Below are 17912 nucleotides of genomic sequence, written 5' to 3' on the forward strand. Positions count from 1 at the left end.
GGATCATTATTAAGAACAATGTATGGAAACAGCTGCCTATTTGCAGAAAACACAGAGGACAGAGGAACATGCTGCACTGCCCCAAGAATAGTAATTAACAAATTTAGACTGTGAGAAACTATCGGTCAAATCCTCTGGATTTTTCAATAGATAAATTTGAAGAAAAAGCAAGTGATGTAGGGTAACCTGTTGGCTAACAGGAACCTAAAAGATATATACAGTTTTAGAAAAAACAGACAAGATTAAAATGTCTGGGGATGCATATTAAATGAAAAAAAGTATTAAACCACCAACAGATAAATGGATAAATAATATGTATGTGTGTGTATATTATATATATATATGTGTATATATATATATAATGGAATATTACTCAGCCATAAAAAAAGAACAAAATAATGTCATTTGCACCCACATGGATGACACCAGAGATTATCACACTGAGTGAAGTAAGTCAGAAAGAGAAAGACAAATACCACATAATATCACTTATATGTGGAATCTCAAATATGACACAAATGAATATATCCACGAAATTACCAAGGAGAGGGAGGCAGAGGGAATGACTGGGAGTTTGGGATTAGCAGATGCAAACTATCATATATAGAATGGATAAACATCAAGGTCTTACTGTATAGCACTGGGAACTGTATTCAATATCCTGTGATAAACCATAATGGAAAAGAATATAAAAAGGAATAGATACATCTATATATATATATATAAATAAAATGAATTACTTTGTTGTACATCAGAAGTTAACACAACACTGTAAGTCAACTGTATTTCAATAAAAATTTTAAAAAACTATTAAAAACACTGGGAGGTTAGTGCTCTAAAGTCAAAATGGTTATTATTGGGGGAAGATAAGGGTTGAGATTGGGAAGAGGGATGTGGAGGGGATTATGGGGGGCTGGCAGAGTGTTCTTTCTTGACTTGATGCTGCTTACAAGAATGTTCACCTTAGAGTAATTCATTAAGTCAAAAATTCAAGGCAGAAGGGGAGAGGCAGCACGTCAAAAGGAGGACCTCTGCAGTGTGGAGTTCCAGAGTTTGGAGCCGTGTGGCTGACAGGGTCTTGCTGCTCCGGCCGAGTGTCACGCTTGAGCCTCTTATGTGGGAGAGCCGAGTTCAGGACATTGGACCGCCAGAGACCTACCAGCCCCACGTTAATATCAAACTGCGAAAGCTGTCCCAGAGATCTCCATCTCAATGCTAAGACCCAGCTCCACTCAACAACCAGCAGGCAAGCTCCAGTGCTGGACACCCCATGCCAAACAACTAGCAAGACAGGAACACAACCCCACCCATTAGCAGAGACGCTGCCTAAAATCATAATAAGGTCACAGACACCCCAAAACGCACAACTGGATGCGGTCCTGCCCACCAGAAAGACAAGATCCAGCCCCACCCACCAGAACACAGGCATCAGTCCCCTCCACCAGGAAGTCTACACAACCCACTGAACCAACATTAGCCACTGGGGACAGACACCAAAAACAATGGGAACTACAAACCTGGAGCCTGTGAAAAGGAGACCCCAAACACAGTAAGTTAAGCAAAATCAGAAAACAGAGAAATATACAGCAGATGAAGGAGCAAAGTAAAAACCCCCAGACCAAACAAATGAAGAGAAAACAGGCAGTCTACCTGAAAAAGAACTGAGTAATGAGAGTAGAGATGATCCAAAATCTTGGAAATAGAATGGAGGAAATACAAGAAACGTTTAACAAGGACCTAGCAGAACTAAAGAGCAAACAAATAATGATGAACAACACAATAAATGAAATTTAAAATTCTATAGAAGGAATCAATAGCAGAATAACTGAGGCAGAAGAATGGATAAGTGACCTAGAAGATAAAATAGTGGAAATAACTACCACAGAGCAGAATAAAGAAAGAAGAATGAAAAGAATTGAGGACAGGGCTTCCCTGGTGGTGCAGTGGTTGAGAGTCCGCCAGCTGATGCAGAGGACGTGGGTTCGTGCCCCAGTCCGGGAGGATCCCACATGCCGCAGAGCGGCTGGGCCTGTGAGCCACGGCCGCTGAGCCTGTGCATCCGGAGCCCGTACTCCGCAACGGGAGAGGCCACAGCAGTGAGAGGCCCGCGTACCACAAAAAAAAAGAACTGAGGACAGTCTCACAGACCTCTGGGACAACATTAAACACACCAACATTCGAATTATAGGGGTCCCAGAAGAAGAAGAGAAAGAGACTGAGAAAATATTTGAAGAGCTTATAGTTGAAAACATCCCTAATATGGGAAACGAAATAGTCAATCAACTCCAGGAAGCACAGAGAGTCCCACACAGGATAAATCCAAGGAGAAACACGCCAAGACACATACTACTCAAACTATCAAAAATTAAAAACAAAGAAAAAATATTAAAAGAAGCAAGGGAAAAGCAACAAATAACCTACAAGGGAATCCCCAAAAGGTTAACAGCTGATTTCTCAGTGGAAACTCTGTAAGCCAGAAGGGTGTGGGAGGACATATTTAAAGTGATGAAAGGGAAGAACCTAAAACCAAGGTTACTCTGCCCAGCAAGGATCTCATTCAGATTTGACGGAGAAATTAAAACCTTTACAGGCAAGCAAAAGCTAACAGAATCCAGCACCACCAAACCAGCTTCACAACAAATGCTAAAGGAACTTCTCTAGGCAGGAAACACAAGAGAAGGAAAAGACCTACAATAATAAACTCAAAACAATTAAGAAAATGGTAACAGGAACATACATATTGATAATTATCATAAATGTAAATGGATTAAATGCTCCAACCGAAAGACATAGACTGGCTGTATGGATACAAAAACAACACCTGTATATATGCTGTCTACAAGAGACCCACTTCAGACCTAGGGACACATACAGACTGAAAGTGAGGGGATGGAAAAAGATATTCCATGCAAATAGAAATCAGAAGAAAGCTGGAGTAGCAATTCTCATATCAGACAAAATAGACTTTAAAATAAAGAATGTTACAAGAGACAAAGAAGGACACTACATAATGATCAAGGGATCAATCTAAGAAGAAGATATAACAATTGTAAATAGTTATGCACCCAACATAGTATCACCTCAACACAAAAGGCAAATGCTAACAGCCATAAAAAGGGAAATCGACAGTAACACCATCATAGTAGGGGACTTAAACACCCCACTTTCACCAATGGACAGACCATCTAAAAGGAAAATAAATAAGGAAACACAAGCTTTAAATGATACATTAAACAAGATGGACTTAATTGATATTTATAGGACATTCTATCCAAAAACAACAGAACACACTTTCTTCTCAAGTGTTCATGGAACATTCTCCAGGACAGATCATATGTTGGGTCACAAATGAAGCCTTGGTAAATTTAAGAAAATTGAAATCGTATCAAGTATCGTTTCCGACCACAGTGCTATGAGACTAGATATCAATTACAGGAAAAACTCTGCAAAAAATACAAACACATGGAGGCTAAGCAATACACTACTAAATAACCAAGAGATCACTGAAGAAATCAAAGAGGAAATCAAAATAAACCTAGAAACAAATGACAGTGAAAACACGACGACCCGAAACCTATGGGATGCAGCAAAAGCAGCTCTAAGAAGGAAGTTTATAGCAAAACAATCCTACCTCAAGAAAGAAGAAACATCTTAAATAAACAACCTAACCTTACACCTAAAGCAATTAGAGAAAGAAGAACAAAAAAACCCCAAAGTTAGCAGTAGGAAAGAAATCATAAAGATCATATCAGAAATAAATGAAAAAAAATGAAGGAACGATTGCAAACATCAATAAAACTAAAAGCTGGTTCTTTGACAAGATAAACAAAACTGGTAAACTATTAGTCAGACTCATCAAGAAAAAAACGGAGAAGACTCAAATCAATAGAATTAGAAATGAAAAAGGAGAAGTAACAACTGACACTGCAGAAATACAAAGGATCATGAGAGATTACTACAAGCAACTCTATGCCAATAAAATGGACAACCTGGAAGAAATGGACAAATTCCTAGAAAAACACAACCTTCCAAGACTGAACCAGCCAGAAAAAGAAAATATAAACAGACCAATCACAAGCACTGAAATTGAAACTGTGATTTAAAATCTTCCAACAAACCAAAGCCCGGGACCAGATGGCTTCACAGGCGAATTCTATCAAACATTTAGAGATGAGCCAACACCTATCCTTCTCAAACTCTTCCAAAAAATTTCAGAAGGAGGAACTCTCCCAAACACATTCTATGAGGCCACCATCACCCTGATACCAAAACTAGACAAACATGTCACAAAAAGAGAAAACTACAGGCCAATAACACTGATGAACAATAGCTGCAAAAATCCTCAACAATATACTAGCAAACAGAATCCAACAGCACAGTAAAAGGATCATACACCATGATCAAGTGGGGTTTATCCCAGGAATGCAAGGATTCTTCAATATACGCAAATCAATCAACGTGATACACCATATTAACAAATTGAAGGAAAAAAACAAATGATCATCTCAGTACATGCAGAAAAAGCTTTTGAAAAAATTCAACACCCATTTATGATAAAAACCCTGCAGAAAGTGGGCATAGAGGGAACTTACCTCAACATAATAAAGGTCATACATGACAAACCCACAGCCAACATTGTTCTCAATGGTGAAAAATTGAAACCATTTCCACTAAGATCAGGAACAAGACAAGGTTGCCCACTCTCACCACTATTATTCAACATAGTTTTGGAAGTTTTAGCCACAGCTATCTGAGAAGAAAAAGAAATAAAAGGAATCCAAATTGGAAAAGAAGAAGTAAAACTGTCACTGTTTGCAGATGACATGATACTATACATAGAGAATCCTAAAGATGCTACCAGAAAACTTCTAGAGCTAATGAATGAATTTCGTAGAGTAGCAGGATACAAAATGAATGCACAGAAATCTCTTGCATTCCAATACACTAAAGATGAAAAATCTGAAAGAGAAATTAAGGAAAGACTCCCCTTTACCACTACAACAAAAAGAATAAAATACCATGGAATAAACCGACCTAAGGAGACAAAAGACCTGTATGCAGAAGACTGTAAGACACTGATGAAAGAAATTAAAGATGATACAAACAGATGGAGAGATATACCATGTTCTTGGATTGGAAGAATCACATTGTGAAAAGGACTATACTACCCAAAGCAATCGACAGATTCAATGCAATCCCTATCAAACTACCAATGGCATTTTTCACAGAACTGGAACAAAAAATTTCACAATCTGTGTGGAAACACAAAAGACCCCAAATAGCCAAAGCAATCTTGAGAAAGAAAAATGGAGCTGGAGGAATTGGGCTCCCTGACTTCAGACTATACTACACAGCTACAGTAATCAAGACAGTATGGTACTGGCACAGAAAAAGAAATATAGATCAATGGAACAGGATAGAAAGCCCAGAGATAAACCCACACACATATGGTCACCTTATCTTTGATAAAGGAGGAAAGAATATACAATGGAGAAAAGACAGCCTCTTCAATAAGTGGTGCTGGGAAAACTGGACAGCTACATGTAAAAGAATGAAATTAGAACACTCCCCAACACCATACACAAAAATAAACTCAAAATGGATTAAAGACCTAAATGTAAGAATAGACACTATAAAACTCTCAGAGGAAAACATAGGCAGAACAGTCTATGACATAAATCACAGCAAGATCCTTTTTGACCCACCTCCTAGAGAAATGCAAATAAAAATAAACAAATGGGACCTAATGAAACTTCAAAGCTTTTGCACAGCAAAGAAAACCATAAGCAAGACGAAAAGACAGCCCTCAGAATGGGAGAAAATATTTGCAAACGAAGCAACTGACAAAGGATTAATCTCCAAAATTTACAAGCAGCTCATGCAGCTCAGTATCAGAAAAGCAAACAACCCAATCCAAAAATGGACAGTAGACCTAAACAGACATTTCGCCAAAGAAGATACACAGATTGCCAACAAACGCATGAAAGGATGCTCAACATCACTAAGCATTAGAGAAATGCAAATCAAAACTACAACGAGATATCACCTCACACCAGTCAGAATAGCCATCATCAAAAAATCTACAAACAATAAATCCTGGAGAGGGTGTGGAGAAAAGGGAACTCTCCTGTACTGTTGGTGGGAATGTAAATCGATATAGCCACTGCGGAGAACAGTATGGAGGTTCCTTAAAAAACTAACAATAGAACTACCATACGACCCAGCAATCCCACTACTGGGCATATACCCTGAGAAAACCATAATTCAAAAAGAGTCATGTACCACAATGTTCATTGCAGCTCTATTTACAATAGCCAGGACATGGAAGCAACCTAAGTGTCCACTGACAGATGAATGGATAAAGAAGATGTGGAAAAAAATACAATGGAATATTACTCAGCCATAAAAAGAAACGAAATTGAGTTATGTGTAGTGAGGTGGATGGACCTAGAGTCTTCCATACAGAGTGAAGTAAGTCAGAAAGAGAAAAACAAATACCATATGCTAATACATATATATGGAATCTAAAAAAAAAAAAAAATGTTCTGATGAACCTAGGGGCAGGACAGCAATAAAGACGCATACGTAGAGAACGCACTGAGCATATGTGGAGGGGGAAGGGTAAGCTGGGACAAAGTGACAGAGTGGCATGGACATATATACACTACTAAATGTAAAATAGCTAGTGGGGGGCTTCCCTGGTGGCGCAGTGGTTGAGAGTCCGCCTGCTGATGCAGGGGACACAGGTTTGTGCCCCGGTCCAGGAAGATCCCACATGACGCAGAGCGGCTAGGTCCGTGAGTCATGGCCGCTGAGCCTGTGCATCCGGAGCCTGTGCTCTGCAACGGGAGAGGCCACAACAGTGAGAGGCCCGCATACTACAAAAAAAAAAGCTAGTGGGAAGCAGCCATATAGCATAGGGAGATCAGCTTGGTGCTTTGTGACCACCTAGAGGGGTGGGATAAGGAGGGTGGGAGGGAGACATAAGAGGGAGGTGATATGGGGATACGTGTATACGTACAGCTGATTCACTCTGTTATACAGCAGAAACTAACACACCATTGTAAAGCAATTATACTCCAATAAAGATGTTAAAAAAAGAGAAAAACCTTCAAGAAGGATTTGTCAGTATGGAACAATGAGAACCCCTAAACATTGAGAGTGGGAATGGAAAATGGCATGGCTACTTTGCAAAACAGTTTGGCAGTGTCCCGTAAAGTTAAACATAGGCTTACTATATGACACAGTAATCCCATTCCTAAGACAGATGGAAACATACTGAGACCTGGGAATGAAGGCTGTATGTTTATAACAACCTTATAATCACCAAAAACTGGAAGAAATCCATCATCAGGTGAATGAATAAACAAATGGTGGTACTTCTATACGATGGATTATGACTAAGCAATGAAAGGGAATGAAGTACTGATATATGCAACAACAAGGCTGCATTTCAAAAGACTTGCTAAGTGAAAGAAGCCAGATACACAAAAAAATTAAATACTTTATAACTTCAATGATAAGAATTTCTGGAAAAGGCAGAACTACAGGGAGACAACTCAGATCAGCCATTGCCGGGGTCTTAGGGTGTGGAGAGGGAACAGACCATAGGGAGATGCGGGAACTTTTCAGGGGCATGAAAATATTCTGTAAAGATTGCAGTGGTGGTTGCATGATGGCATATGCTTGTCAAAACTGGTCAAACTATACACTTAAAAGATGGATTTTCTGTAAACCTGACCAAAACAACATTTATTATTTAGAGCAGGAATGAAGTTAGTTTCCAATTTTAAAATGAAACATATTCTCCTATATCCTGCATCTGTTTTCTTAAAAGAAAAAGTGTGTTGGGTAGGGATAGTAATACATTAAGAGTTATAATAGGTAATTGAAAAAGACATTTGGAGGAGAGACTAAATCAGTGGTATTTTTACTGAGGACTATGTCTTCAGAGAAATTGTTTAGAAGTGAAAACAATTCTGGTTGTCATAAAGTTCTCTCTGTTCAGGCTTTTCCCAAAACTGTTTCAAATAAATCCTAAAGCAGACAACATCAGAGCCAAGAGCAATAATGGTTATGTTCACAGCAGAGGATCTTCGCTTCCTTTTACCAGCCAGGTTTCTCAGCATTCAATTTGACTGTCCTCAACAGAAATATTTCATCTGGGCATGGCAGTTTTCTCATCTCAACTTCTCCAGAGTCAAGTAACCAAAATAGACATGGTGAAAGCCCAATCCCACAGAGTATCACTGTCATCAAAACATGGAGAATAAGACAATCCACTCCAAGTTCCTACCATGAAACCTGGTTGTTAGAACTTCAAGAAGCCCTGGTTTTAACAGCGTAATTACAACTTCATGCAAGAAATGCATTTCAGTTCTAACACATGGCCTTTTCAAAAGCCTAAAAAGCATTATAAAACTATAGTGCAATTCAACTTCCTCATTTTACAAATGAGCGAAATGAGATCCAGAAAGGTCAAATTACTTAACCGCCGTTATTAAGCTAGTTAGAAGTGGGGCTAGAACCAGGTCCTAGAAAACCCATTCAATAGGACGGTGCTCTTTCAAATGAAATTGGAACTAAATTTTATGTTACGATTGTTTTCTCTACCAGGCTTGAATAATAGGTGATGTAATTTTCATGCTGTCTACTCAACAATATATAGCTCCGTTAAGAATTTTAAAAACTTGTGACAAGGTCATCATGTCTTATACGGAAGTAGAACTACAAGGGGATCAAGGAATGTTTCATATTAAGTTAGTAACTGCTGAAAAAGGTCTCCTTTCTTTCCATTCTCTATATAATTGATTTTAGCCCCTCTCTGCTGTGCTCAAGTGAGAACTTATACGCCAGATACTAAGATACACATTTCTGACATCAGAGTATGATCCATATTATGTTAACCAAGCATTTAAAGAAGATGCCATGTAAACGCCTTTCTTCCGTCTGCTGCCATCTGAAGAAAAGTTATCATCTGACCAGTGTTGCTTTGCCATTTTAAACTTCTGGTAAATTCACCCAGAGGAGCAAATGAGAGGCCTCCATTTTTATGACAAGTCTCCATTTTTATGACAGCAAGAAATATTGCTGATCACGTGGAAATAGCAACTCCAAGTCAATAGAAAATTGCCCTGTACATTCATCAGGAGGAACAGGGCACTGAGGAGAGCCAGCGTCTGTGACAGGTTAAAGCTGATGAAGACTCTGGGACAGGAACAAGTGTAGAAAGGGGCAGGAGGGCCTGTGCTGTTGACTGCCCAAAGGTCAACGGACGGCTGTCCTCATCTTGCTACATTTCACTCCTTCTAAAAATGTAGATAAAATGTTCTTTTAATGTACCAGACAGATACGGAGGTAGAAGGGACTACGTGGGCAGAACACTGAAGGGCATATTACCTTCTTCAACACACACGTCTACGCCAGATGCCTACAGCTTCCAAATGGGCAGTGGAAAATGAACCCTAGGATTCTATAAAGTCTCTGAGAGCTGATAACGTGAACAGCAACCAGTGAACGAGGCGGGAAAACCAGCTCCGTGTACATCTCCTTGAAGTTCAGCAAGCAGCAGAATGCACCTCAGCATAGCAATCAACTGTGAGAGGAGAAATCCCCTTACCGCAAGCAAAGAAATAGCTTCAAGGCAGCAGATAACAGTGCAGGGAGAGAAGGTCAAAACAGGTGCAGAGAAATTCTGGAGGTAGAGAGTGCAAGCCTGGATTCCATCTGGGTGATTTTTAACTATCTTAGTCAATTAGGAGTGACAAAGCTTAATTGTTCCCTTTACTGAAATTTACACTGCATCGTGTAAACACACACACACACACACACACACACACACACACGCCTGGAACTTTTCAAGGCTGCAGGGAAACCATGATTGATTCCTGATGCTTTGGGTGTGATGTGGTTTGCTAACTGCATATCTTTTATAAAACATGTCTGCTTGATGGTGAGAGTACCAGGTTGATTCTAATTCAAAGCTTCAAATATACTGCAGCATAGAGCTGCCACATGATAAACACGTGTGTTATTATTGCTAGTATCACTACCCAATCATTAATTTCATCTGATTTGACTCATGCCTTTGCACGATAACGTACTATTAACAACTATGAAGTCTGGCTGTCCAGAATTTAGACAAACTTTCCCTTCATTTATAGCTAAACTATAAATGTGTTGTTTGGCTCATATATGTACATACGGCTTCTCCATCTGGAGTCTACATTTTTTGAGGATACATACTATGTTCTATCTTATTGTGCACACAATAAAAGCAGTTGATTGTCCTATATGAACAGCAGCTTTCAGTAACAGCCTACACATTGATTAGATTGTTTCCAAAGGGACCAACTCAAATACTTGTGCAAATCATGCACGCTTTGCATGAAATCAACTCTGTAGAGTCGCTTATTTCTTCAGAAGTCTGTTTTTTAGAAATCATTGTTACCCCACCTCGATACACCCCACCTGGTGGGAGACATTGTCCCTGGAATCTAACTGATGCACAAACGTTTCATTCACTCAAGGTGGAGTAATGAAGCTGGGGGTTCAAACACTAATTATCCTTACATACACAGCCTCAGTTCGCCCCATTGACCTTGGCTGGCTCGACAATCACACTTCAAAATGGTTAAAGGGAGGAAAAAGACAGTTACGGAATACGGGGGGATCACAAAGCAAATCCCACATAAAATATGCCCAGCCATGTATACTACACAGACAATGGGTTAAACAATCCTTATGACATCTGGAAAGCATCTTTGATTTATATCACTAAATAGTAAGAGAAGGAAGGAGCAGCCTGAATGATACCAACACCTGCCTTTCAGTACCACCTTACTGCATCTGTCTTGATTCATACCTTCATCTATGGGGAAGGCTTCATTTGAAAGTATCCTTTTTCTTCTCTGTATTTACATTAAAGAAGGTAAATGGTCTAAATTAAGTTTGTTATGGCTGCCTGAATCACCCTCAGCGAAGACAATTTCTGATTTATGAGCTTAGAGCTAATTATGTAACCTCTAGTCACATTTTTTTTAATTGCCCAAATTTTGGACCACTGCTGATCATTATATCGTAATCAGAGGTCAGGAGGAGGAAGGGCTTATGGATGAAGGTTTGGTGATGACATACAAGAGAACTACTCATTTCAACACTTTCATAGATTTTTATCACCTACGTGATCCCATTACTCATTGCCACAGGTGATCACAAATGCTCAGTTTTGCCTAGTGCAAAGCCCATCACCTAACTGAAACTGCATAAAATCAAGCCTCAGAGTAATTCTGAATCGCTCATTCTGACACCTGAATTCTACTTCACACATATACCTAATTGCCCCAGCTTCTAACTAACTTCATTATTCATTTCCCCCTTCAATGCCTCGCATCAGCCCTGAATCTGAGACTCAGAATCTCCTTGACTACTGTTTAGATGCTCCCATGGCTACAGTACAATCAAACATACCAGAAAAATACCTCACCCAACTCAGCCCAGGCCTCAGCATCTCATGCCTCTGTGCCCTAGGTTCATAAAAGAGGTATTGGAAAAATACAACACATGTATATTTACGTGTCCCCATGAACTTGAAGTATAGTGCTTAACTTGAGAACCTTTAGCACTGGAGTTCTTCCTACTTTATTTGTTTTCACTTAGGCATAGACCCAGAATTCCTAAATCATATAGTGTGAAATTACTTAACTTCATAGACGTAAGTGACATAGCAGAAGCAGTAATACTTTTACGAATTAATCCTAATTTGCACTATCGTGGACCACTGTCTATTATACCCTTTAATGCCACCTCTGGAGGGGCCTATGAGATGCATTCTACTATGAGTTTATTGCCAAAGATAATGTTTCTCTCTTTAGGGAGTAGTAGCCTTTGTCTACGAGATTAGAATCACATATTCTCGTGTTTTCCTTTTAATCTTGTCTGCCATGAATCTCAGAGCTAAATTAAATGTTCACTCTCAGAAAGCATGCTGGGCTGTGTAAGTATGATTACTCACCACGTTCCCCTTTCATGGTCTTTATTTTCCGTTTTTATTTTAACAGTCTTACCGTAAAACTACCTTTTCTTGTGAGTCACTTCGCACCCTTTGAAAAGGTAGGCTATTACATTACTCTAAAAAGTAAACTCATCCCATGAACAACACTCAAAGTATGCCTACATTACATCTCAGATATCATCATGTACAAAAGGAACCTGTCAACCCAGGAAAAGAAGGAGAAAATTATGACTATGAAAGTTTTAAATTTAATGCAATTATTTGGATTATAGAACTTATTTACATGAGCATTTAGATACTGACCATGTCCAAGGGTGACATGCTCTAGACAAGCTCTGTAATACTGAGAATTTTACAGAGACTTAGATTATAGTAACAGGATTGTTTGAATAAGCCTAACTAGAAACATCTTACAAGCCAAAGTTTAAAAGGTAAAAGGCCATCAGCAATGGTTTAGTGGGTCTACTTAAATTATCGTGTAATTATCTTCTCTGTTACATATGCTTTCTCCCCCCATCTTTTGCTGATTTACATTAGTTGTCTGGCTATAACTGGACTTGAACTTTCAATGTCAACGAAGCTTACTAAGAAAACTGATTACGTTGTGGCAAAAAATCTTCACAAAGGCAGTACGTAAAACCACCCACTATTTGTTTTACAAATAATTATCTTCTCTTTCAACCTAGAATGTAGCCTCGGCTCTTGTGCAACTCAAATCTGTATGGGGTTGTCATGTGATTTATAGCAGATGACCAGGCGTCGTATGAAAGCAATTTACGGTGCCGGGTGCCTCACGCCCTGTAAATCAATAGCTTGAGTACAGAGACATCTCAGTTAGACAGTACAAGGGTAGCAAGATCTGCACCTTCCTTTCTTGTATCATTAAAATGGCAAGTATCGGGCTTTCCTGGTGGCGCAGTGGTTGAGAGTCTGCCTGCCGATGCAGGGGACACGGGTTCGTGCCCCGGTCCGGGAAGATCCCACATGCCGCGGAGCGGCTGGGCCCGTGAGCCATGGCCGCTGAGCCTGTGCGTCCGGAGCCTGTGCTCCGCAACAGGAGAGGCCACAATGGTGAGAGGCCCGTGTACCGCCAAAAAAAAAAGAACCAAAAAAATGGCAAGTATTACAAAATGGTACTTCTTTTAAAGTTGCTTCGGAGAGTGGGGAAGAGCTATTATTTCAAGTTTGGAGACATAAAGTGAGATTTGCCATCGAATAGAATGAAAAACTGAGCACAAGGTTGTATAAGTAATAGCCTGGGAGGGGTGGAACATGCATTTGTTAAAGTATTGACTGGTGCATTTCTACAGCACCTGTATTATCGTGGGCTCCAAGAGTTGAACAGGGTGTTAAATTATGACTCTGAAACCGAGGAGTCATCCATCCTTCCTACCCTGTTCTTCCAAGATGCCTTTAAACCAAAATTCCAAACATTCGTGGTATGAGCCTCCATGAGATAAATCATCCAAAGGCTCAACTTTGCTCTCTCCCTGCAACACACCTAAAAATGATGCTGTCAATATAAAAGCCTCATCAATGAGGAAGCACAATTATCCATCACCAATCATATCCAATCCCAGTGGTAAATGAAAGATAAGACCCACCCCGTCTGCTGAAGAAAATTTTAGGGCAACGTCTCAAACTGGATTCTGCCTGGGATAACCTCATGAGGGAGAAAAGAACCAAAAATTATTTTCCTGGTTTTGCAAATGGTGAAGTGAAACATGAAAATAAAAGCAAACTGTTCCTCACAGGGTGCCCGTATCTGGTCCCAGGACTGTAACTGCACAAGTCTGTGTTTTTTCCATGAAAATGAAGAGATTTTAAATAATAGGTTGAATCTTTACCTGGCCCCATATATATATTTTTTTTTTCTTTTTTAAATTAATTAATTAATTAATTTTTGGCTGCATTGGGTCTTCATTGCAGTGCGCGAGCTTTCTCTAGTTGTGGTGAGAGGGGGCTACTCTTCCTTGCGGTGTGCGGGCTCCTCATTGCGGTGGCTTCTCTTGTTGTGGAGCGGGCTCTAGGCACATGGGCTTCAGTAGTTGTGGCTCGCGGGCTCAGTAGTTGTGGCTCGCGGGCTCTAGAGCGCAGGCTCAGTAGTTGTGGCTCGCGGGCTCTAGAGCGCAGGCTCAGTAGTTGTGGCGCCCGGGCTCAGCTGCTCCGTAGCATGTGGGATCTTCCTAGACCAGGCATTGAACCTGTGTCCCTACATTGGCAGGTGGATTCTTAACCCCTGTGCCACCAGGGAAGTTCTTGGCCCCCTATTAACTGTAATTGAAAGCTGAAAGATTCTTACTGTGCTGGAATTAAATCAAAAAAGAGCTACTTTTCCAGAATCCTTTCAAATTCAAGTTATGTCTTTTTAAAGGAAAGAAACTCATTGATTTTGATTTTTTTTTTTTTTTTTTTTTTTTTTTTTACAGATTCTAAATATTTACTCTAAATAAGGAGTAAATAAGGAGTAAGAGCTTACTGGATGATTCACATTCTTTCTACCTGAAAATAGGATTATGAGGACCAGTAAAACTGCATTCTCCTGGCTGGCCTTTCACAGATCATGCCAAAAGGCCACACAACCACCACATCTCACTGAAAGATACTTTGGAAAGCCATTGGGGAAGAAAAGACAACCAGCTTCAATAAAGCCAAGACTGAGGTGCAAGTGGAAAGTTCCAGAAAATTGGTCCAAATGCAATCGGATGGTTTGGCTAGAAGAGAAGGTCTAAACTGCCGGTCATTAGCTCCTCAAATGCAACACAAGCTTACACAATGGAAACTCAAGCAAAGGTGTAATTGGCGCAGGGAGAGATGCACCTCCTGAAACAAGATGCTCCACGCAGAACAATACCTGGAGAACTGCTGCTGCAGGCCACGCATCTGAATTCTGTTCCTCTCAGACTCCAGTGTCACCTCCTGCAAGCGCTTCTCACTCTGAAGACGTAAGTGTCTCTCCTCTTCCAATTCATGTATCAGCTTCTCATGCTAGAAAAGGCACACAGGGGATGACTTTTAAGAAACTGTTTCTTAAATATTATAAGAAAATAATTACCAGGCACTGTTGGTTACTACGTGTTAACTTGGACTTCATATATTAATTTCATCCTCATTACAACCTCATCAAGTACATTCTATTATTAATCTCTTATTATCTAGGAAACCAAGGATCAGAGACCTTGAAGTAATCTGTCATTAAAAAAACAGAAGGTAACAGATTTTCAATCCTGGCTGATTTGACTCTAATGTATGAATGATTTCCACTAAACCAGGTGGCTTCTTATGCAGAGATGAAGATTCATGACTGAATAATACTAGCAGGTGAATAAGAATTCAAGTAATAATGATAAGTCCATTAGTGCCTGTTCAGGATTATTTCATCTTTTCAATCTCTGGTAAATGCTTTAAAGAGAACACTACTGATTTTTGTAGAAGGACCAGGAACTTCCACTTAATTATACCATGAAGCTGATGAGAATAAGGTTAAAGAATTCGTTTTGTATTTGCCCAATTAGGTTTTCCCAGATAGAAACTGGTTAAGCCACCCTCTTCATGTGTAGTCCTAGAAAGCGAGCTTCTCACACATGGGCATCATAGATTAAAAGGGGCACTGGATGACCCAGAATAGATGGTTCTTCAAAAACGCACTCCAGGAACTGGTAAAAAGCACACAAGCTCAGATCCTGACATTACAGACTGAGCCACGCTATGACTTTTTCATTTTGGTTGTGCTGCTGTTACCACCTGTTGTGTTTTGTTTTTTTTTTTTAGAGCATGTCATGCTATTATGGTTATGGATGTTACTACATTAAGCACTATGTGTTAAGGATAAATATTCCATGATGAAAATCAAAGACTCAATGTCTGCTTATAAGGGACCTACATTCTTAAAGGGAAAGATGGGAAGCATGTACTTCAGTCTCCAAATAAATCAGACACTATGACTCTGTACCATGAATCACCCAGATGCAACTTGATCCATTGTATAACTCATGGAGAAAAAATTCTCCTGAGGACCATGAATGAAACAGACCATTCTCGGAAATGAATCAAGGTCCTCTAAAAATACTCCACATCCTGTGCCTTCGACCATGCTCTCCCTCCTGCTTCAAAAGCCCTCTCTATTCAAAGCCTAGGGTTCCTTCCGGGCTCAGCTTACATATCAACCCTTTGCCAGATATATGATTTGCAAACATTTTCTCCCACTCAGTTGGTTGCCCTTCCATTTTGTTGATACCTTCCTTTGCTATGCATAAGCTCTTTAGTTTGATGTAGTCCCACTTGCGTATTTTTGCTTTTGGTAACAGATTCAAAAGATCATCACCAAGACTAATGTCAAATAGCTTACCATGTATGTTTACTTTTAGGAATTCTATGGTTTCAGGTCTTACATTCCATTAAGTCTTTAATCCACTTTGAGATAATTTTTGTGTATGGTGTAAGATAGCAGTCTAGTTTCATTCTTTTGCACGTGGACATCCATTTTCCCCAACACCATTTATTGAAGAGACTGTTTTTTCCCATTTTACAGTCTTAGCTCCTTTGTCATAAATTAATTGACCATATATGTGTGGCTATGTTTCTAGGCTCTCTATTCAGCTCTATTAGTCTATGTGTCTGTTTTTATGCCAATACCATACTGTTTTGATTACCATAGCTTTGCATAATTTGAGCATGATGTCTCCAGCTTTATTCTTATTTCTCAAGATTGCTTTGGCTATTCGGGGTCTTTGTGTTCCATACAAATTTTAGGATTGCTTGTTCTATTACTGTGAAAAATGCCATTAGAATTTTGACATGGATTGCATTGAATCTGCAGATTACTTTTGGTACTATGGGCATTTTAATATTAATTCTTCCAATCTATGAGAACTGGAATATTTTTCCATTTACTTGTGTCTTCATTTTCATTCATTAATGTCCTGTAGTTTTCAACATATAGGTCTTTCAACTCATTGGCTAATTTTATTCTTAGGTATTTTATTCTCTTTGAAGCAAATGTAAATGGGATCATTCTTAATTTCTTAATTGTTAGAAATTATTCTTAATTCTCTTTCTGATAGTTTATTGTTAGTGTAGAGAAATGCACCAGAATTCTGTATATTGATTTTGCATCCTGAGGCTTTACTGAATTTATTAGTTTGAACAGTTTTTTTGTCAGAGTCTTTAGGGTTTTCTATATATAAAATCATGTCTTCCTCAAACAGTGACAGTTTTACTTTTTCCTTTATAATTTGGATGCCTTTTATTTCTTTTTCTTGATTAATTGTTCTGGCTAAAACTTTCAATACCATGTTAAATAAAAGTGGCAAGAGTGGACATTTTTGTGTTTTACAGCTTTTCACTGTTGAGTATAATATTAGCTGTGGGTTTGTCATATATGATCTTTCTTATGCTGAGATATGCTCCATCTACACCTACATTGTTGACAGTATTTATTATAAATACATGTTGAAATTTGTCAAATGCTTTTTCTACATCTATTGAGATGACCATATGATTTTTATTCTTCAGTTTGTTAACATGGTGTATCACGTTGAGTGATTTGTAGGTGTTGAACTAAACTTGCATCTCTGGAATAAATCTCACTCGATCGTGGCATATGATCCTTTTAGTGTATTGCTGAATTCAGTTTATTAACATTTTGCTGAGGACTTTTGTGTCTATGGTCATCAGAGCTATGGCCCTTTAATTTTCTTTTCTTGTGGTCCTTGTCTGGTTTTGGTATCAGGGTAATGCTGGTCTCTTAAAATGAGTTTGGAAGTGTTCCCTCCTCTTTATTTATTTTTCTGAAGAGTTTGAGAAGGATTGGTATTAATTCTTCTTTAAATGTTTGGTAGGATTCACCAGTAAAGCTGTCTGGTCCTGAACTTTTGTTCGTTGGGAGGTTGTTGATTAC

General features: G+C 39.1%; 1 protein-coding gene across 1 annotated transcript in view; it reads right to left on the reverse strand.

Moving 5' to 3' along the window:
• The window catches only part of NCKAP5 (NCK associated protein 5), a 971312-nt gene that overhangs the window by 468096 nt on the left and 485304 nt on the right, over window positions 1–17912 (reverse strand). Inside the window, exon 5 of the mRNA XM_082840997.1 lies at window positions 14868–15001. Coding sequence (XP_082697123.1) covers window positions 14868–15001 — 134 coding nt within the window. The remainder of the gene's footprint in view (window positions 1–14867; window positions 15002–17912) is intronic.

Source organism: Leucopleurus acutus, assembly GCF_964270905.1.
Source record: "Leucopleurus acutus genome assembly, chromosome: 6".
Classification (NCBI taxonomy): domain Eukaryota; kingdom Metazoa; phylum Chordata; class Mammalia; order Artiodactyla; family Delphinidae; genus Leucopleurus; species Leucopleurus acutus.